The sequence below is a fragment of the Dreissena polymorpha genome, chromosome 9, assembly GCF_020536995.1.
Source record: "Dreissena polymorpha isolate Duluth1 chromosome 9, UMN_Dpol_1.0, whole genome shotgun sequence".
NCBI classification, from domain to species: Eukaryota; Metazoa; Mollusca; class Bivalvia; order Myida; family Dreissenidae; genus Dreissena; species Dreissena polymorpha.
The window spans coordinates 10,746,554-10,770,365 of NC_068363.1; the positions used below are offsets into that span (position 1 = coordinate 10,746,554).

At 34.7% G+C, this 23,812-nt stretch overlaps 1 protein-coding gene across 3 annotated transcripts in view; it reads left to right on the forward strand.

Moving 5' to 3' along the window:
- Positions 1 to 693: 693 nt before the first annotated feature.
- LOC127844932 (sodium/hydrogen exchanger 8-like) overlaps positions 694 to 23,812 on the forward strand; it is a 51,285-nt gene continuing 28,166 nt past the window's right edge. For all 3 annotated transcript variants that reach the window (XR_008032975.1, XM_052375495.1, XM_052375494.1), the window contains exons 1-5: positions 694 to 1,021; positions 18,852 to 18,988; positions 19,947 to 20,027; positions 20,561 to 20,607; positions 20,916 to 20,999. Coding sequence is in view for 2 of the 3 variants with exons in the window: in XM_052375495.1 (XP_052231455.1) it covers positions 846 to 1,021; positions 18,852 to 18,988; positions 19,947 to 20,027; positions 20,561 to 20,607; positions 20,916 to 20,999 (525 nt within the window). In the remaining variant the exon portion in view is untranslated. The remainder of the gene's footprint in view (positions 1,022 to 18,851; positions 18,989 to 19,946; positions 20,028 to 20,560; positions 20,608 to 20,915; positions 21,000 to 23,812) is intronic.

The window sequence follows — 23,812 nt, forward strand, 5'->3', positions numbered from 1 at the left end:
TGGCCATGAAAATTTGGCATCCGACTCTGAAAACATTTGAATTTCCTCAAATACGTTAGTTAACTAAAATTTAACATGTTGTAACATTAATGGACATATTGATCTTTTATTTCGATTAGTTGGCACGTTCTTGATTTATTTCGAAATATTTTTATTTTGTTGAAATACGTACTAATCACGAATTCATGATGATTATCGATGAAATTTTATCTTTTTTTTATAATCCACTTTTTCACAAATTTCTTGCTCCGCAATACGAAGTACTATACCATTAATTGACCAAACAATGTTACATGTCTGAAAACCAAATGAACTGAACATAAATGCAAAAAAGCTGAAGCACTCAACTCTCGCGCGTGGCTTTTGTTGTTATCTGGTATCGAAGTGCCATCTGTTATCAAAGTATCCGCATACCCGGCGTGAAGATGGGGCCTTGATTTTGTTTGTCACGAAGTTTCACCACCCTGTAATACCTTGAAAACCTGTGAGGATGATGTTAATGATAATTAAAACATCAGATGGGACATAAAGCATGCAAAATTCAATAATCGGACATAAACTCCTTTGATAGGGTAAGGGATTCAAGGAAGGGACTGAAGCGTAAATCTGAAGTTACAAACGTTGATGCGGCAAGTCTGATGTAATTTAGTAGAACATAACCTTCTCCAGGGATTTAATCGATTAACATTCTTAAACAGATGTTAATCAAATAGACGGTTAAACGTATGTTTACATCCGGTACAATTTGACAATGCTAATTACATATGTTTATCGATTAACAATAGATGGCAAGCGTTGTCGCTACAATTGACGAAATAAAATATCTTTGGTAAATGTGAATCAGCATGAACGCTTATCTAAAACTACTGCTGCTGTGTCTGTCGTTCTGTTTCTGCCATCTGGAGGATGCGCAAGATAACACTCGAACCCAGCCAAAAGGTTTTCACTCAGACGAAGAGACCGGTTCAGACCATCTGCAGAATGTCGTTGGAAAAATCATTGCAGAATCTAATAGAACAAAGTATGTTTTCTAAATTTGTTATGTTAACAAACTGCACAATTGTAATTAGAATATTTTTAATTATGCCCCCCTATAGTCTGGTTGAGTCGTGGGTAATTTTCTTAAAGTTGTTACATCACAAATATTTTATAAATATATGACCATGAATCATAGAGAAAATAATTATTACCGTAATTACTCTATGTTTTCAGACACTTAAAAATAATAATTTTTTTTCGTGTCCGAAAAATTAGATACGAAAAAATATTCACAAAATACAGGTGTCCGAAAACTTAGTCGAAAATTGAAGTCTCCGAAATAGCGTCAATTGTATCAACGACTACGGGTAATAGCACGCGCTTGTAAGATACCATGCCGTATAGTATAAATTACAGTTATATGTGTTTGCACTGCATTTTAAATAATTTTAACTGCTTAATTTATTTGACAGATCGTTACAACAATGTTGTACTTTGACCAACGAGTTCAAAGATGAGCATGTGATGTACCGATACTCGCTAGTATGAACCTGTAATTAACGCAGAACAAACAAACAATGAATTCTTTGTTTGTTCATTTCCGATAGTTGTTGTCTTACACCTTCCATTTTTCGTAAAACTTGCAATAGGGAGCATCACACTTTGAAGCGTTTAGTATTTGTCAGTCATTTTACTGAGAAGGAGAAGTACCATTGCGGTAGATAATAGCACAGTTCTGCTGTGACATCACTAATTGCTAAGCTGACCGATACATAGGTCACGTGGTTTAACCACAGACAAAGGATTCACTCATGTGTATTCACTCATGTTAATTGGCACTACCCCTGGTAATTGTCGTAACGCTTATCCTATCGGGCGAAACCATTGATTCATACCGGTTTACAAGGTTATATACCCTATAACGCAAATGTAATGGTCTGTTGCCCTCAGGCAAGCACCTGTCATGTTTTATGATGTTAATCTCGTTGTAAAACCCCATGATCGAAGTGTCATTAGATATCGAAAACAGGACCGAAATTTGGTAAAATAGCGCTGTAAAATAGACTGTCCGAAAACTTAGAGACATTAATTATGGACAAAAATTCGTGTGTCCGAAAATTAAGAGTCACGAAAAATAATTATTTTTGCTAAAAAACGGGGTGTCCGAAAACTTAGAGTGTCCGAAAACATAGAGTAATTACGGTAACCTTTCTTCTTTAAGATTTGTTGCTTTTTTCCAAATGTTTATCGTCTTTAAACATCAAAATAATCGACTGTGTTGATAGTGTCAAACTACTATCATGAAAATAAGCTTCCGGTTGATTCGTGGGTTCTGATTGGCTGCCAGAATTTCAAGATTTGCATACTATAAATAGCCTTTAAACTGACCTTGCAGGACAGGTTAATTTCTTGTGAAAAAATGTCAACAGACGATGTAGCATGGTAAATACTCATAAATAAACAATTTTGTGTTACTTTGAAACACTATATGAACAAAACATAAATTAGGAAATACTTCATAAGGACCTATCAGGTTATGATGAATAACACTATTTACTTGTTTTTTACGCATTTTTGATCGGAAAAAAATGGTGACTGTGTCAAAACATTTTCCGTAACGAACTGCATCATGTGCGAACGTTCTATCGCGAAATTTCACGCGATTTCTATAACCACGAATCAAACAGAACCCACGACTCAACCAGTAACTACCATATATTGCTTTGCTCATGTCGGTCTGTCGGTCCGTCCACCAGGTGGTTGTCAGACGATAACTCAAGAACGCTTGGGCCTAGGATCATGAAACTTCATAGGTACATTGATCATGACTCGCAGATGACCCTTATTGATTTTGAGGTCACTAGGTCAAAGGTCAAGGTCACGGTGACCCAAAATAGTAAAATGGTTTTTGAATGATTACTCAAGAACCCATACACTAGGGCCTAGGATCATGAAACTTCATGGGTAGATTGACCATGACTTGCAGATGACCCCTATTGATTTTAAGGTCACTAGGTCAAAGGTCAAGGTCACGGTGACCCGAAATAGTAAAATGGTTTCCGGATGATAACTCAAGAATGCATACGCCTAGGATCATGAAACTTCATGGGTAGATTGATCATGACTCGCAGATGACCCCTATTGATTTTGAGGTCACTAGGTCAAAGGTCAAGGTCACGGTGACCCGAAATATTAAAATGGTTTTCGGATGATAACTCAAGAACTCATATACCTAGGATCATGAAACTTCACAGGTAGATTGATCATGACTCGCAGATGACCCCTATTGATTTTGAGGTCACAAGGTAAAAGGTCAAGGTGACCTGAAATAGTAAAATGATTTTCGGATGATAAATCAAGAACGCTTTGGCCTAGGATCATGACACTTCATAGGTACATTGATCGTGACTCGCAGATGACCCCTATTGATTTTCAGGTCGCTAGGTCAAAGGTCAAGGTCACAGTGACAAAAAACGTATTCACACAATGGCTGCCACTACAACGGACAGCCCATATGGGGGGCATGCATGTTTTACAAACAGCCCTTGTTCCAATATACAGTCGAGTTACCATTAGCGGATCAGTAGCATAAAAAAGTTGTGCTGGGGAAAAGCAATAAATGTTTTGAAACTAATATTAGACCTGTTAAATAAAATATTACCTTTGCTTACTGTTAAAGCAAAATGTCTGTTTTAAAATGCAGACAATATATTTTGTGGCATATTTTTTCCACAGCGGCATTAATGCATAAACGGATCAGTTGTAGCCCTACTGGATCATGTGATCAAAACCACTCAGGCGGCATCTTAAAATCATTTGAACTGTCAAAACATGAAACTTGTACTTGTTTACTGTGATTCAAACATTGTATAAAGTTCATATGCTAATAAACAGTGATTCTAGTTCGGCGCTAAAGAAAAAAAGTAGTGGCCAAATTTCAGCCTTACGATGACAACCCACATATAAGCTAATTTGCTCTATATATGAGTGTACCTGTCATTTTGTGTCACTGTGTGAGACTTACCAAGAATAAACAACAACATCATTATTATCTTAAATGTATTGTTATCAAAATGCATTGTATTAAATTATCAATCAAACCACATTTAAACAAAAATATTTTTCCTCTGAAATTAATTGCTTAATTTAATTTATTTTCATGTCATTTTTTTCATGTTCATGTTTTGACAGGAATTGTCGCCCCCGCCCCCTCCCCCTCTCCTCTCCCCAATTTTTTTTACAATCGTACTTGTCAAACCATGTAGTCTGGTGCTTTTTGGCTCTCTCAAAATACATGTACTGCAAAATATTAGTCGTAAATTGACGCATTTTTTATAGTTCAAATGGGTTAATACTTTCTTATTGTGTGCATTCATTCCAATATAAATTTTTCATTCTTAAATACTGCATGTATGACTGAGTTGCAGGTTTATATTTAGTCATACCACATGGTCTGTTGCCATGACTTGGGTTCACAAATAATTTTGATACTGATGCTTGATAGGTTTGGATTACCGTCCTGGTGTAGCAAAGTTTTGTTGCTACAAAAACTAGCACACACCATAACTAGGTGTAAATATCTTAGCATTTCAAATATTAAAGGACAATAATATTAGTACTTAATGTTATTTATATGTTACACATACTCAGTGCTTTCCACAGGATTTTTGTCAGGCGCCCCGGGGCTGATAGGGGTGGTTCGGGAGGAGTGTCCCCTCCAGACGTTGATTTTTGTTAAAAATTTAACGTGTCAATTCACATTCTGTGGTTCGTTATAACTCAAAGAAAAACAGCGTCAAAAGACGTCATTTGGTGCGCTATGACTCTTCAAGACAATATGTGTTTGTGAAACACAATGTCCCCCTATATGACGTTTGACCTTGAAGGATGACCTTGACCTTGTGAAGGTTGACCTTGACCTTTCACCACTCAAAATGTGCAGCTCCATGAGATACACATGCATGCCAAATATCAAGTTGCTATCTTCAATATTGCAAAAGTATTCATAAAATAAGCGATTTGGGCCACATATATTTGACCTCTGACCTTGAAGGATGACCTTTACCTTGACCGTTCACCACTAAAAATGTGCAGCTCTATGAGATGCACATGCTTGCCAAATATCAAGTTGCTATCTTTAATATTGCAAAAGTATTTATAAAATAAGCGATTTGGGCCACATATATTTGACCTCTGACCTTGAAGGATGACCTTGACCTTTCACCACTCAAAATGTGTTATTCCATGAGATACACATGCATGCCAAATATCAAGTTGCTATCTTCAATATTGCAAAAGTATTCATAAAATGAGCGATTTTGGCCACATATATTTGACCTCTGACCTTGAAGGATGACCTTGACCTTTCACCACTCAAAATGTGCAGCTTCATGAGATACACATGCATGCCAAATATGAAGTTGCTATCTTCAATATAGCAAAAGTTATTGCAAAATGTTAAAGTTGGCGCAAACAAACCAACAGACAGGGCAAAAACAATATGTCCCCCACTACTATAGTGGGGGACATAAAAATCCTCAGTCATTTAAAAATATATATAATTTTTTATATTGTTTAATTGTTTTAAAACTTTAGCATACAGATAGTAAAATCCTGACTCGAACGATTCCCCAATACATCCGTTTCAACCCGACTCTATTACTGTATACTTACTACTATTCAAGTTTCTATTTATTACCCAATTATCCCGTTTATTCCGTTTTTATAAATCACTTTCTGGTAAATATTTACGATAAAAGCTCTCAATTATTTCTTTAACACAAACCTTGCCATTTTTCTATAATATCAAATAAATTTTAAGTGACTATTTATATATTTGATGGAATATTGCCTCTGAAGACGGTCAATCCCCTGACGTGTTGTGTGCTAGCTTGTTAAAACGATACACGTACGCTTTGTATGCAAATGACGCCACGTTGTACATGCTGCATAATTTTCGAGCTCTTTTTAATTGAGAAAAAGATTCGACACAAAATAAATGTGCACTGCTAATTTGAAGCAAGAATATTTACGGTAACATTTACATTCGGAAGTGTGTTTCGGATTAAAAACGCATTGACATCATCTTACTGGAATGGGTTTCGGATTGCAAATTTAATTATTCCCATTTGAGATTTCAACAAATATTAACAGTTGCGTTATGAATTAAACGATAATTTGTTTAAACACTTTACGAGTCGAATAAAGGTTTTGAATTATGCATGAAATTCACGTTGTCCACGAGGATTACGGCCGGTTGCCATCATCAGTCTTCTAAGTATCGATTATCGGACGAAACATTTACAAATGTGCGTAATTAATTCAAGGAAAATTTGTTAAAGCGCATTACATGTCGAATAAATGTCAGAAAAACGAGGTAAATCAGTTCTATAAATGGACATGATGAAATATACATATAATGAAATTAAATTGTTATCGCATAATTGTAACCGGGAGTTATTTGCACAACTTACTCACTATAAGTAATTAATTGTTTACCACTTGCAATTAATTTCTCGCATTAATTATGAGTCATAGGTAACACTTGTTTAAAGTAAAAAAGTGTGATGATGATGCCCGAAACCGTCTTTTATGTACTGTTGTTCTAGTTACCGGTTTTATATTACGTTAATGGTACAACTTCTTGCTAATCAAGCTGCGATAAACTCTTACTTCGTGCCCGACGTCAATCAAAAATAATGGTCGATAGTTAACCCCGCCCTCATAAGCATTCGCGTAACCGATTGGACAATGAACATCACAGTGTGGCCACTGGAAAGTTACCTGATACATCCTTGTCAGCATTTAACTGACTGTGTAATGTGGCTAGAATAATCGATATGCGCATCATGCTATTCTCTTATCAGTGGATTATCCCTTACCCCATGTGTTGTTTATGGCGATTACTTGTGAAAGTAGGTACCGAGTGCTCTTTTAAAACAGGCATATTAGTTTAAACCTATTTATTTTAGCTCGATTGCATCGAAAGCCGTAGGCTTATATAAACGCTCTCGAGTCCGTTTCCTGGGACTATAACCAGTACTTGGTGTCTTTGAGGGAGATCAGAGGAACGCTCCCAGTGGGGTTCGAACCCATGACCTCCCGATCGCTAGGCGGACACCATATCCACTACGCCATGGCGATCTTAAAACAGGCATATTGATACACTGATAGAGAAACCTTGACTTTTTTTTACTATCTCCACTTTCTTTTACTGAAAAATACACTGAAAATTTCAAGCGCCCCGGGGACTCTGATTTCGAAATTCAAGCGCCCCAGCGAGGGATCGTTAAATGGCCTGTGGTAAGCCCTGATACTTGAGACTTTATATCATTCAAAGAAGGATACAAAGAATGAAACTTATCAAAAAATTGATAATTGCATAGGGCCAAACAAAATAAATTGTATGGTTTGGGTAACGGCCGAAAAAACATTAGGTAGGGTAGTTAGGTATTATTTTTTTGGTCTTTGCAATGGCTCACATGCTTTTGAAATGGCTGTTATAGTGTTTAAATATATTTTGTTAACCATGCATAGTCTTTTTGTTTCAGAAAATGCCCATAATTCCATGATACTAACCTCTAAGACACATCTTCATCCAGTTATTGATCCTGTCTATACATATTAATAAATAGAGCTACTGAAAAATCAGAGTTCAATCCAATTTATTCAACACGTAATGCGCTTTAACAAATTATTGTTGAATTAATTACGCACAACTATAAAAGTTTCCTTTGTTTCTCAAATGAGCGTTATTCAATTTGTAATCCAAAACACGCTTCCAAATTTTAATGCTAATGCGACATTAACAAATTAAAGCGTCAAATAAACAGTGCTTTATCCTTTGACTCAATAAAAAAATTGTGCAGACATGTAGAACGTCGCATTGAAAGTGTGGGTGTATTTTGTGTTGTATAAAAACATGAACATCACGTCAGGTGATTTACGTGTGTTCAGTGGAAAAAAAAAAGCGTCGGGATCAAAATAGTAGGTAGGGTCGGGTTACCCGAACCATAGAACCATACAATTTATTTTGTTTGACCTAGCTTTGGCCTCAACTACATTGGAAAGTGCTTCAATTAGACTGGCAAAAGTGCTTTCTTCATCATCAATAACAACACATCAACAAGGTATGACAATGTCTCATGTGGGGTAGGCCATTGTGAGAAGGCTTTCCTGTAAAAATCGCATACATGGAGTCAAAAGTCTAATATTCTAAAAAAGCAGCCAGACAATGTGCCAGGAACATGGCTTACAGGCAAGCCAGCAATATCTTACAATTTCAAATGCCTTTTTTAATCTGTGAACATTATCAGGGTAAATATATATGAAATTAATAAATGTCAGGGGTTAAAACAAGACAAGCGTTCTTATCTTTGTATACTCCCAGTGAATAAGAAAGTAAGAGTCTGTTACAGGGGATTTAATTTTATAAACATGGTAACCCTAAATAACTGATTTTTCAATTATGATAGTTGCTGGATTGCGTTGATTTTGATATAAAGTGCTTGAGTTACTTGTGGCTGCAACTGAACCATTAGCCTCTACAGCAGCTATCTGAAACAGACAAATACATATACTTTTAATAATCAATATTAAAGGGGCCTTAATTTTTACAGATTTTGGCATTGTATTGAAGTTTGTCATTAAGTGCTTTAAGTGCTTTATATTGATAAATGTAAACATTGGATCTAAAAAGCTCCAGAAAAAAAACAAGAATAAAATTTTCAAAAGAAAAAAAAAGTTAGGCTCAACTGGGCTCGAACCACTGACCACATGAGTCCTGGAGTAAAAGTCTACCACTAAGATCACTCGGCCATCCGTACTCATACAATGAGAGATGTATTTTATTCTTTATATAAGCAATCCTGGTAGTTTCAACCACAGAACACCCCAAATTATTAAATCGTTTCACGTGGCAACGCTTTATAATTTTCAGGTTTTAAATCTTCAAAAGATGCATATAATGGATATTTTAGAGCATGGTAAATGTTCAGTATTATTGTTTCCTCACAAATATCATAACTAAAACAAAAATTTGCGAATCTGAGACAACTTTTTTTAATTTTGTCAAATTACCAAAACGTGAAAAGGCCCCTTTAAAAGCTTTGTCAACCATGAATTATACCCTAACTGTTCTCAGCCATGTTCAAGGACAAATAACTCAGGAATGCGTGGGGTTAGCTACAGATAAGCTTTTTGGGGTAATTGGGTAATACCCTTCAAAATAAGAATGAATTGGGTAATGGAAAACGTGATTGGGTATCCAAAAGTATGATACCCGCTCTTATAAAAAAATAATTGGGTATTTGCACCAAAACAAACAAGTGAATTGGGTAATTGCAATAAAACATGAATTTAGCTTCTCAAAACCGTACCTACATACAGTCACTGTTATGTATTCAATTGCAGTATAGGTTGTTCCATCTTTCTGCTACCAGATTCAACAATCTGAAGCCAAGGGAATTTCTCAACTCACTCATCGAATGTGTTTCTACTTGTTTTTGTTCCGATATGGGCCAGTACTTTCGTTTTGGAAACACAACACACCCCATCATAGGGGGCTGGAATGGTGTTTGGATAGTATAATACGGGTTTCAACTCAATTTTTTTATTTTCTGACAGCCATCAATCAGAGTCCAGTTGCATTGCCAAAAAATAAATACAAATCAACCACTTTGGCATTTAGACGTAGCTAAGACATAGCTCTATCAATAAACAATAACAACTTTTAGCACAAGGCACTGAAAATCTTATTTTGGAGAACTTAAACACTCTAAAATTGTCATTTTTGTTTACTCGATCGAGAAGTCGCAACAAGGCAAACCACTACATTTCTGATTGATGGCTGTCAGAATTTTTTTTTTTAAGTTGAAACCCTTGTTACTATTATTATATGAATTTTTTTTGCATTTTCGGTCTAAACATACTTTATTATACCCCAACACCGTTCCAGCCCCCTGTGCACCCCATCAACAAGTTCATCTAAAATACTACCGCAGATGTCCACGGAACAAAACATGGAGTTAATAATGTCATTAACCATGCCCTTTGCAATTGTTTTAGATTTAGATTTATTTACCACAACAAAGGAATCTATATTTTTTTTTTGTATTTTTTGCGGAACTTTTCCTCTGCCTCAAGACGCAATTTTGTTTGACTCGCATGTGTTATCATCTAAACGATTGGTTAATACGTTACCAGATAAAACAAGCGCTTGTCGATTAAGACTCGGGTCAAAACGGCCAAAACAAAAAGGGATTTTTTATTACGCATAGAAGGCAGCTCGAATTGGGTATCGGGGATTTGTTTTGAGTACCAGTACGCACTGATTTTGAAAAAATTGCGTATCCACCTATTTTTGATTGCGTATTTACGCAAATACGCAGCTTATCTGTAGCTCTGGTGGGGATGCAAAGTGTCCTTCACATCTACAATTTATGGGGATTACATATTTGAAGCTTCAATTTAATCATTTGGGAAATGTTTAAGAAATACACTACACATACTTCTAACATTTTATTCTGACACCCAAACAAGAGTGTTTTTTATGCCCCCCGGTAGGGTGGCATATAGCAGTTGAACTGTCAGTCAGTCAGTGTGTCAGTCTGTCCGTCCAAAAACTTTAATGGCCATAACTTTTTCAATATTGAACATAGCAACTTGATATGTGACATACATGTGCATCTCATGGAGCTGCACATTTTTAGTGGTAAAAGGTGAAGGTCAAGGTCATCCTTCAAGGTCAAATGTCAAATATATGGCGTCTGTCCGTCTGTCCGAAAACTTTAACATGGGCTATTACTTTTTCAATATTCAAGATAGCAAGTTGATATTTGGCATGCATGTGTATCTCAAGGAGCTGAACATTTTGAGTGGTGAAAGGTGAAGGTCATCCTTCAAGGTCAAATGTCAAATATATGGCGTCTGTCCGTCTGTCCTAAAACTTTAACATTGGCCATAACTTTTTCAATATTTAAGATAGCAACTTCATATTTAGCATGTATGTGTATCTCATGGACCTGCACATTTTGAGTAGTGAAAGGTGATGGTCAAGGTCATCCTTCAAGGTCAAATGTCAAATATATGGTGTCTGTTCGTCCATCTGAAAACTTTAACATTGGCCATCACTTTTTCAATATTGAAGAGAGCAACTTGATATTTGGCATGCATGTGTATCTCATGGAGCTGCACATTTTGAAAGGTGAAAGGTCAAGGTCATCCTTCAAGGTCAAAGGTCAAATATATGGCATCTGTCCGTCCGTACGAAAACTTTAACTTTCGCCATATCTTTTTTATGCCCCTGAAGGCTGGCATATAGTTTTTGAACTGCCCGTCTGTCTGTCTGTTCGTCAGTCAGTCTGTCCGTTCCTCCGTCCGTTAAACATTGCCCATAACTTTTGCAAAATTGAAGATAACAACTTGATATTTTGCATGCATGTGTATCTCATGGAGCTGCACATTTTGAGTGGTGAAAGGTTAAGGTCAAGGTCATCCTTAAAGGTGAAAGGTCAAGGTCAATGGTCAAATTTTGCAATATTGAATATAGAAACTTGATATTTGGCATGCATGTGTATCTCATGGAGCTGCACATTTTGAGTGGTGAAAGGTCAAGGTCATCCTTCAAGGTCAAGGTCAAATGTCAAATTTTGCAATATTGAAGATAGCAACTCGATATTTGGCATTCATGCATATCTCATGGAGCTGCACATTTTGAGTGGTGAAAGGTCAATGTCATCTTTCAAGGTCAAGGGTCAAATTTTGCAAAATTGAAGATAGCAACTCGATATTTTACATGCATGCGTATCTCATGGAGCTGCACATTTTGAGTGGTAAAAGGTCAAGGTCATCCTTCAAGGTCAAAGGTCAAATTTTGCAATATTGAAGATATCAACTCGATATTTGGCATGCATGCGTATCACATGGAGCTGCACATTTTGAGTGGTGAAAGGTCAAAGGCAAGGTCATCCTTCAAGGTCAAGGTCAAAGGTCAAAATTTTGCAATATTGAACATAGCAACTTGATATTTGGCATGCATGTGTATCTCATGGAGCTGCACATTTTGAGTGGTGAAAGGTCAAGGTCATCCTTCAAGGTCAAGGTCAAAGGTCAAATTTTGCAATATTAAAGATAGCAACTCTATATTTGGCATGCATGCGTATCTCATGGAACTGCACATTTTGAATGGTGAAAGGTCAAGGTCATCCTTCAAGGTCAAGGTCAAAGGTCAAATTTTGCAATATTGAAGATAGCAACTCCTTATTTGGCATGCATGCGTATCTCATGGAGCTGCACATGTTGAGTGGTGAAAGGTCAAGGTCATCCTTCAAGGTCAAAGGTAAAATATATGGCTTCAAAGCGGCGCAGTAGGGGGCATTGTGTTTCATGAACACAGCTCTTGTTTGGCAATGTATTTAAATTAAACAGTTAATGTTGATGGTGTTCAAAAGGTTTAATACGTAGACCTACATTGATATTATACAAACATCTGTTGAACACATGTACTATTGGTCTTTTTTAAGTGATTAAACCATTTTCATTTTTCAATCAATAAATCTATTGACTGTAATGCGTTTTTAATTTATGAATGAACAGCATATGTTTTATCATATTTATGTCTATATGTATCAAAGGCAGTAAGCTGTTTGATGGCTTTTCAACTGTTTGATACGGGCTACTTTTACTCTTGTAAACAGGACACGATTGATTCGCTATTGCCCTAATTCTTCATTCCCTTAATGTTGGTGCAAAATCTTAAAAACGAACGAAAAACTGAAATGGTGTTTTGCAGGCAGAAAAACTACTAAATGGCATTTAAGTATATGCATGTACTTCTTTACTATCAACCTAGTTATACAATGTGGCCGCGCTAAATGGCCAACTTCATTCTAAAAAAAGTCGTATGTACATCACCGCAAAACACACCAAAATTGTTGAGAAGAGGTGTCCGATTCCAATAAACAATATCACGTTTTAAAGAAAATGCCTTGAATATGCTGTCCTCAAAGTATCATCTAAAAATGATAACTATTAATTGTGACACGTATTCTTGAACATCAAAGTGATCCTCTATTGGTAATGAAACTGTAACTTAACAGCCCCGTAATGATGAAAGAAAAAAATAGAAATATATTAAACCATATAAAATAAATATATTGTTATATAATGTTAAATCAAATGTTAACAATTTTAAGTTACATCAGTAGAGATAAATAAATTAATTAGTTATTTATCCATATAACATATTGTTTATCCATATAACATAAATATAATGTTATAAAATGTAACAATTTGATAGAAATTTAGTTACAGATAATATTAATAATGTGATAGGAATTTATAAGTTAAATTTAATCATCATAATTGCATTTCAGAAATCAAGAGATGTTTTAATAATAAAACAAAATCACAAGTGCATTTCAGAACTTAAATAGATGTTATAATAATGTAATAACAGGTTAAAAGTCTATTTTACATTAATATTAATAAATAAAATAACTTTTGTCAATATTAATACATCTTATATCATAATAATAGTGGTTCTATAAAGAAAATATTTTAATGTTGGAAACTATAATAACATAAGTGAAGTTTGGAATTTAATAATAAATCTTTGTGATGTATTGGCCATGATTAAAGAATTTTAAAATTATTATTATTTGTTAATTATAAATAATATACCGGTAAGAGTATACATAAAATATAACTTTAACCCTTTCAGCGCTGGAACCGAATTTTAAAGGCCTTTGCAAACAGTTTGGATCCAGATGAGACACCACAGAACGTGGCGTCTCATCAGGATCCTAACTGTTTGCTATTCTGATAATATTCTTTGAAAAAAATTCTAAGAAAATGCTAATTTTAGAAATTCAGCAGGCGACATTTTAGCAGACTACAAATTTCCCAGCATGCAAAGGTTTAAGATTTCTCGCAAGCAAACACCAGAATACCTTTACATTCATTGTTAAAGTAGACTAGATCAACAATTTGAAAGGTCAAAGATGAGATACTCTGGACGAATGAATATGTTATTCAACGATGTATATTTAACAAGATGTCCAAGTTCATAAAATGGTGAAAAGTACTGCCGCGGGAATTCTAATCTTATTAAATTATCTATTACATCCGTTGAACTGTGCGAGTACAATGGTTACAATAATATCTTATTATCACCAGAAGTGCAATCTGGGTTAGCAATCAAAAACATCCACGGAAATGGTCACGCGAGTCTAATCAGATGTCTACAATGAATATCTGGTTAATGGGTAAACGCGTGAATAATTTGGTCACACCATTTCCAGGGAGTGTCATTTGGAACAATACTTTAGTGGTCAGCTCAGCCAATCTTTGACCAAGCCAATCAGAAATTAACAAGTATTCAGTAAAACGCTTTGACCAATCAAAATTATTACATGTATGAGAAATATTATTATTCTATGTTTATGTGTATTTAGATGTTTTGTGCAAAAAAAGCCACTCTGCGGTTAAATTTGAATGAAACATTGAGATTTATCAATATAAATTTTAGAATTGGTGTTAGAAAGTATTTTAATAGAAAAATAAAGGAAATACTTAAAAATTATTCAGAGAATTGTCTTTTTTATATGAAATAGATTAAGTACGTTTGACATTCAATTACACTACAAAACGTTAATGGTTACTTGACTGTACACATGCAAGTTTATTTGTAAACAAGTCAGGGGGCAATAATGAAATACCTTGAGAATAGCCATCCCTTAAAAATACTGGATTATAATATATAATTGAACACTTCCTTGTCAGACACTGTTTAGTTAGTTTTCTTGAAATTCACTAGTACTTTAAAGAGAGTATGCACGATTTTGTCAAATATTTACGAATTTATATTAAATGTGTAAAAAAAATTATTATACATATATTTCAATATTAATTAAAATAATAGTTAAGATTGAAAAACATGTGTCGAAAAATGCTAAATAAGCCAGATATTTAATTATGAAATAAAAAATGTCTGTACAGTCGAATGCGCCAGCATGTATATCATGCATGTACGTTGTGAATCTAAATACAAGGTTTTACAGATCATTTTAATTTCCTGCAACGATATCTATTCATACGACACACGAACACTAACTCCGATCCTAATAAAAAGACGAATGCTTCAGTTATTGTAGGAAAATATGTACGAAATATCTTCGTCACAGTTGGCTCGGGGCGCTTATTTGTCTTTGCTGCATTTTATGAAATTTGTCTTCAATCTATAATTTTTCTTGCCTATTTTGTGATATTGTAACATTTTTTATCAATATATTACAATCAGGGATCATATTTTCCCACAACATCAATCGGTCTGTCATATTTTCCCGCAGCATCAATCAGTCTGGATTTAAATCAGGAAAAAGTATCCGAAAATTTACATCCGAAATCATGAAAAATTACGTTATAATATATACAAATAAATGTCTTTGCGGAGGGTGGCTACTGACAATAACAAAACCAAATAATTGTTTTTTACTTTCATCTCAGATATTATGAAATTTATTACAGGTCAAAGTGATAACAATGACACTGATAATCGAATAATTGAAATGTATCACAGGCCTTTAGTCTCTTAAATTGGGAGGGCATATAGTGATCGGACCGTCCGTCTGTCTTCAATCCGTCACACTTTGTGTTAAGGTTTCTGCGTTAAGGTTTCAAAAAATGCTCATAACTTCTATGTCTCTTCAGATAGCAACTTGATATTTGGCATGCATGTGTATCTCATGGAGCTGCACATTTTAAGTGGTCAAAGGTCAAGGTCATCCTTGAAGGTCAAAGGTCATCTTTCAAAGTCAAAGGTAAAAAAAATAATCCAAGGAAGTAATAAGCTTAAAAGGGAGATAATTATCTGTACCTGCCAAATGATAAAAAAAACAATTAATAAATCAAAGAGGCGCAGTAGAGGGCATTGTGTTTCTGACAAACACATCTCTTGTTACAATTTGCAAAATTTTCAACCACTCTTATTAATTTTGGACGCGACTTTACAAGTTTTTGATTCTTGGTCTGGCGTGCAATAAACCGGTCCTGACCGGTTTAGAGACTGCAGCGATTGGTTTATCACACCTAATCAAGATAAGAATGTAATTACCGGTAGTGTGTGTTAGCATGTGCACTGTATGTAACTCGCAATCGATTTCATGACATGGGAATTTTAGCAAACAGAATCAGACCGACTGTTTGCGATTTTCAATCGGTCTTTCATGACCGCAATCGGTCTAAGATGGACAAAACCAAAAAAAATATGATCCCTGATTACAATTTAACACACATAAAAATCGTGCATACTCTCTTTAAGCAAGGGTAGGTTTGCATTGTTATTTAACACAACTAACATGTGAAGCAAAAATAACCATACCACAGTGCCAAAACATATATAGTTTGAATACTAGCCTATCACCACTGCCTGTGTGCGTTTTTTTCATTTGCCATAAAAACTTACCCATGCTTTTTTATTTCCCAGGACAAATCGTGTTAAAAAAAAAGAGTTTATAATACAGTCAATCTTGTGCATGACCACTTCAATTTAGCGACTTTTGTCTTACGCCGCCACTTTGAATCCCCCCAGAGTGTTTTCACTCTTTTTTGATAATGCATTAAGCATCTTTCGTCAAATGCAATCAAAGCAGTGATTTTTTTACAAACTGCCATAAACGAGTCCTGGGACTCGATGACTTGCAAATGTACGAGTCCATAAATCGAAAGAACGAGTCCAAACATTTTTTTTTTAAACATTAAAGTAACCTGTTACAGAAATTTGTAAAACTGGCTTCTTTTACACTGAAAGCTGTTGAAAACCCGCATACTGATTATTATTAAGATATTCTGCAATCTTCAAAATTAAATTTGTTAGAAATCTCCATGCATCATTGGGACTCACATAATTTGAAACTTTGCATCCTCACTGATTTTTGTGAGTCCAGGACTGGGGACTTGCATGTAAAAAAATCACTGATCAAAGTCTGCTGATTTTTGTTTATTTTGATGTCCAAATCTTGGATTTAGCGACTACACAGAGGTAAATTTGGAAAAATTGTTGAGTTTTTGTGAGAAGTGTGAAAAATAAAATATTAATCTGTAACTAACACCTGTTGATAATCTGTTCATTAAAAAATTGTTAGTGTAAATATGGTAATTATTTTGTGTTAGCCAATCAAATTGTGACTTACTTAAAAAAAATCAGGCCTGTTTGTTTATTTTTCAATCGAAGAGTATGAAGTCCAGCTATGTACCGTAAATGAGTCTAAATCCAGATTTGTGTGCTTTTATTTAACCAGGACTTTTTTTCCCCATCTTTCGCAAGTGCCTTATATAGGCAACTTCCCCTAAGAGAAATGCCCATTCCCTTAAAAAATAAGAGAATTTTAAATTATGCAATTTTCCCCAAATTTCAAGCTTAATTTGGGAAATTTCTTCCTCTTTTTCAGTTTTGTCGATATTTTTTCCCCATATAGGAAGGCCAGGCCCTTTCCCCATATCAAGAAAAAAAGCGCTGATTGTACATCACAATCAGGCCTGTTTAGTGCGTCAAACAAAACCCTCACCTGCTCAACATCAAAGACAGCTATCAATCACATTCTTCTTTCCTGGTTATCATATCAGCCAAATGTTTTCAGGCAGCAGAATACCCGCTGTCCTCACTTGAAGGTGTATGCAATACCGGTAACTCTTAATGTCACAAATAAATTCTGACCTTTCAATGACTGACTTTTGACTGTAGTGCTGTAGATACAGATTTACGGACTTGCTTTTAATTCAGAGAGAAAGTTTCCACATTTTAAAAAGATGCCCTACCATTTTTAACTAAAAGTAAGGATCTCAGGGTTAGCTGTATCCCCTGTGCTGCAAACTTTTTTTTGAGCAATCAAATTAAAAAGCCCATCCATTCTGAGGAAGAATGACGTTGTGTTGTACATAAAGTTTAATGTTTACATGCTTTTAATCAGAACAAGGGATTATAAGGAAATATAATTATGAGCATTGTATATTTGTGACTTATTTTTTTATAATTAATTTAATGTGAACAATTAAAACTTGGCAATGCTTTTCGGATTACAAATTTAATTGAAAATACTTATATTGAATAATCTTTTAATAAATGTGTGCAAACTGTTTATAAAGAATACTACAAGAAAATTAAAACGAATTTTAAGTAGAACATTGTTTTGTTCATTTAATTGTACCCTACCGGTGAAACCGGAGTTGACCTATGATTTGCGCTCTGTCTGTCAGTCTGTCTGTCAGTCTGTCCGTCACACTTTTCTGGATCCTGCGATAACTTTAAAAGTTCTTCATATTTTTTATGAAACTTGAAACGTGAATAGATGGCAATATGGAGATTATGCACGTCATTTCATTTTGTTCCTACGTCAAGAATTCTGGTTGCTATGGCAAAAAATAAATAAAATTACTGACAATGGTGGAGTTTCACCGGTAGGGGACAATATTGCTTGGCAATCTCTTGTTTATATGTAGTTTCATGTCATTACAAAAGTTGAAATAATTGTGGCAAAAGGACACATTCTGCATTCATTTAAAATGGAAGGTCGCATTCTCCAGAATGGTCTCTTTTTAAAGACCATTTTATTAAGAGATGACTTTTGGTAACTTCCTTGAGTGGTCTCTTAACACAAGATTAACTATATGTTGGAAAGAACACTCACTAAAAAACGACATCCTTAACCAATTTCATAAATATTCCATTTTACCATGAGTATCAACTTGCAGATCAAATTCACCTAATTATGACAGCATTTTCAATTGTAGAACAAGAAAGGTAATTTAAAATATCCTAAGATGATAACCAATATGTTTTTATGTTTTCAATAGCATGCTTATAATATTATTTGTAGTGAAAACACAACAACCACTGACACCAGCCCTACACCAAGTAGCATCAAGACTACCCCGCACGGTCCTGAAAAATCAAAAGAGGCAGAGGAAGAGCACAGGAAAAGCCTCACCATCTTCTTCATCCTCATTGTTGTTGGTGAGAAACGCCTGGCTTTACAAATCTTAACTCTTTCAGTGGCAGAACCGAACTTTGAAGGCCTTTGCAAACAGTTTGGATCCAGATGAGTCGCCACAGAACGTGGCGTCTCATCAAGATCCAAACTCTTTGCTATTCTGATAGTATTCTTTGAAAAAAAATCGAAGAAAATGCTAATTTTAGAAATTCAGCAGACAACATTTTAGCAGACGACAAACTTCCCAGCATGCAAAGGGTTAATAAGTACCCAATCTTCTTCATCCTTATTGTTGTTGGTGAGACAAGGCTGGCTTTACAATTCTTAATAAGTACCCAATCTTCTTCATCCTGATTGTTGTTGGTGAGAAACGCCTGGCTTAACAAATCTTAATAAGTACCCAATCTTCTTCATCATGATTGTTGTTGGTGAGACAAAGCTGGCTTTTCAAGTTTGCATTAGTACCCAAAATGTATTAAGTTTTGCAAAGATGCATATAGATAAATAATGATAAATGACTCAGTGAAAATTTCAGTCTTGGATCTGGTCAGATCTTCGACAAGCAGGTCACGTGAGTTGTGTATCGTGTTATTTCTTAAAATTTGACCCAGCAATTGTAGAAATATTGCAAGATATGTACATTTCCAGAAAAGAAATTCATTTCTGTGTTTAATAAGACTGATTTCATGGAAATCGCTGCACAATTGATGAAGTAATGGCTGTTCAAAGTGATGTACTTCATAGCCACACGCTAACCACCTGTGGTCCAACCTGTGGATTTCAAACCATTTCTCATATATTAGAAACCAGTAGGATTACATTGGGATTTGTGTGCACATGCCTAGAGGTTTTTGTGATATTTTTTTTCCAATGTTCCAACCTATGTAAACTCCAGATGACTTGTTATATATATATACATAAAATGTTAGTTACCTTTTTTTGTATTCCACAGTACAAAATGGACTATCATATCTATTTCAGCAATTTGCATATGTATGACTCACATGCTGATAGTCTACAAGTTTCACTACCTTCCTGAGAGCATAGCTGTGGTTTTAGTTGGTAAGGAATATTTGCACTGTCTGTATGCTCCAAATTTATTTTTTTTATTATCAGATTGGTTATGCATAATAAGAGATACATTACTTATAATGAGCACTTTGGGAGCACAATATAGAAAACAAAGTGATGCAAACTTTTGTCATACATAAACAAATGTGAATATAATAGGACACAAAACCAGCATCATATATTACATACACAATGTGATCTTGTGGTTTACATTAATACTTATTAGGGGCATTTGAGAAAGGATTAGAAAGTGATTTATTTGTTGACTAATAAAGATTTGGGTCGTGCTCTGTGAAAATGGGGGTTTAATGCATGTGCATAAAGTGTTGTCCCAGATTAAACTATGGAGTCCGGACAGGCTAATCAGGGATGATACTTTCTGTTTTTATGATAGTTTCTGTTTAAAGAAAGTCTCTTAGCAAAAATCCAGTTTAGGCGGAAACTGCACAGGCTAATCTGGGACGACACTTTACGCACATGCATTACACCCCCTTTTCACAGAGCGATGCTCATTTTTTTTTCAGGTGCTCTGATTGGTCTGGTGCTTAAAATATTCAAGCTGGATTGGAGTGTAAGTGTGGCTCAGAAATCTCTCGTTATACATTTTACCTCTTTTCAAAATAAATTTGTTACAAGGACATGAAATATAATGTGCCCAGGTATCCATAATGTTTAATTCCTTGTGTGCCAACACAAAGGTCTTTAGTATTTTCTTCTGTGACATAATAACTCACATGTGATTCATACTGACAAGATAAAAACACTGGAGATGAAAATGATGCCGATAAGAAGCAAGACTTACGGTTTTACTGCTTATATATGCTTTAAATCATATTTATCAGTTTTACAATTCAATTTCAGTACTTCTATATTTTTCAGCGAGAAGAGGAATTTTCACCAACCATGTTTTTCATAGTCCTTTTGCCCCCAATCATATTTGAATCTGGATACAATTTACACAAGGTATCTTTTCATTGCATTGATGGTTGTTGTTGTATTGTAATACCAGGCTTGCATAATAAAGTAATAACAAGTATCTGCCAAAGCAAAAAAATTGATTAATATTTTGCTTATATTTCATGTATTTAAATAAGTGTGTACTCACAAATATTTGCAGAGCTCTAATTTTCCTGCCATTGTGCACAAATGTATGACCGCCATTACCAATTTTACCATAAGTCATTTTGTTTCCGCGTGAACTTTGTTCACCCAAAAACAGGAGTTCAAAGTTCTCGAAATGTCTTTCTTTGGTGATGTTAAAATTATTAATTAATTAATTGATACTTACATATTTAAAATATTTTTTCTAAGTTGTTAAACAAACACGAGCCTAAATTGTGGATTTGTTTCAATTGCGTTAATGTAAAATTACAACTGGAAATGAGTATACAAATACTAGTACTACTTGTACTTTTTATTCCCCCCCCATCGGCGGAGGGATATTGTTTTGGAGTTGTCCGTCCTTCCGTCTTTCCGTCCGTCCGTCTTTCCGTCCGTCCGTCTTTCCGTCCATCCGTCCGGAGCCATATCTTGGAAGTGCTTTGGCGGATTTCATTGAAACTTGGTATGAGTATATACTCATGGATAAGATGATGATGCACACCAAATGGCGTTGTACACCATCTTGAAAAAATGGAGTTATGGCCCTTTGTATCTTGAAAAAATGCTTATTTTAGTGTCAAATATAACACTTTTGTGTCCAGAAGCATATTGGCGGGGGAAATCATTTCAACGAATTTGCTTGTTCTATTTAAATTACATTAACAAAATATGTTTTACCAATTAATTCAACATGTCTGTGGGTTTTTTTTGCTATAAAGCACACAAAAATATTGCTGACATGTATAACATCATGTTCTTGGCATGAAAAGTGTTGACATTTTTAGTTCAATTAAAAACCTTTGTAGTGCAGGGATCTTTGTGCTAGTATACAATTCGGTTGCGCATAAAAGTAATAATTCACAAGTTGAAATATTGAGAGAAGAATTTCTGCGCCTAATTCAGGTTGATTTGAAATGTAAATTTTAGACGTTTTTTCAAGAGAAAGGTGTCATTTTGGAGAGGATGTCATAAACATATTTGTGGTCCTTGTCAATTGAACAAAACTATTTGATCTGTACCCCTGTCAATTAGAGGCCTTATCTTAGAAAGACCAGTGCATGTGTTGATTTGCAATAAACAATATGTCATAATGGGTCATGCAACTGGCATTTTGCCAGATTGGGAATAACATTGATTAATTGATTCATTTTTGTCAAAACTGAAATTGAAATTGCACCAATTTAATACTGAGTGAATTTGCGCTTGATTAGCATTCAGTAGGTAATTTGAACCTCGCCAAAATAAGTGCTTTCACAGTTTAATGCAATTTGTTCACTAGATATGTATGGAAGGGGTAAGAACTAGGATCACAAAGATTACGACGTGCTGCTATTAAGAAGTAGGGTAAAAAATAGGGATGCAAGAGGTTAACCGGTTAACCTACCGAAACGACTAGTTAACCGGTTACATTTTCGGAAAAAGGTTAACCTGGAAAAAAATATTTGGTTATTTTTGTTCATGGAATAATTCGTACGATTTTACTTTTTCGCGTGACATACTGCCAACTTGCGCTGGCGACTAGTTAGAACAACATGCCGCACGATCGACGGTAATAAATAACGTGTCAACAATCAAAGTAATAAAACAATTAATCAGTACCTTTGTGATAACAAATAGGCGGTACGTTTTGATAACTGACACTTTTTTTTGACTCGCTAAATTTAACTAGCGAACTGCGGTGAGTGGGAGCTATTAGCGAAGACGTAATTGACACGTTTATTCAACTCGCGTTAAAAAAACAGTTGAGACATTAGACGGCTTATTTTGATGTTTTGTTTACCAATACCCAACACTGATTGCTCGCAAAAATACCGTGTTTATAAGTAACATTTTTATCAAGAATTGCATCCGTAGTTGAAATCTTGACGAGTTAACGTCCTTTTGTTTATAAAAAATTAATATAATTATGATAATATTACGTCTAATGATTCCATCATTACCGTCCGATGAAAGTGTTATTAAAGAAAGCAAATTATTATCTTATTAAATAATTAAACATCAATTAAAAATAGATACAAAATAAAACCGTTGAATTTAGTATTTGTGTAATTGCGTAAAATTTTCGCTCTATGGTACGTTAACAAACATACGTAACTATCAGTATTTGAGATCATTATACTTAGTTACTTCGCTATTAAGTAAATGTACTGATTATATTAAACATTCAACTTACATATCGTGCATATTAATTTAATTTGCATTTGTGTTCTTTATTTTACCCACATTTTTCAATTGTATAATGAAAATCAAACGATACTAATTCGGCTACAAACGCTAAAATGCAAACAACAAAATATGTAAGTATCGAATAAGAAGAGATGCGAATTCGTTGGACACACATGACCCACTTCACGTCGAATAGAAAGGGAAAAAACGTTTCTATATTCAGCCAATTTGAGTTTCAAAAATTAAAACGGAATGAACACACCATTTTTGTGAGCGATACGACGCAAACGTAAAATAAGCGGCCCAACCAAAAATAAGTTATTAACACGTGAAAATGAACATTGTGTAGTTTTTAAATTTTTTACCACTGTGCATGTACGCAGGAAAACTAAATAAAATATATAGCATACATTTACAAAATAATTAAAATAAATTGTACAATACATTTTATTACGAAACTGGCATGTTATCAACGCAAGCGATATCAAATTTGAAATAACTTTTGTTTC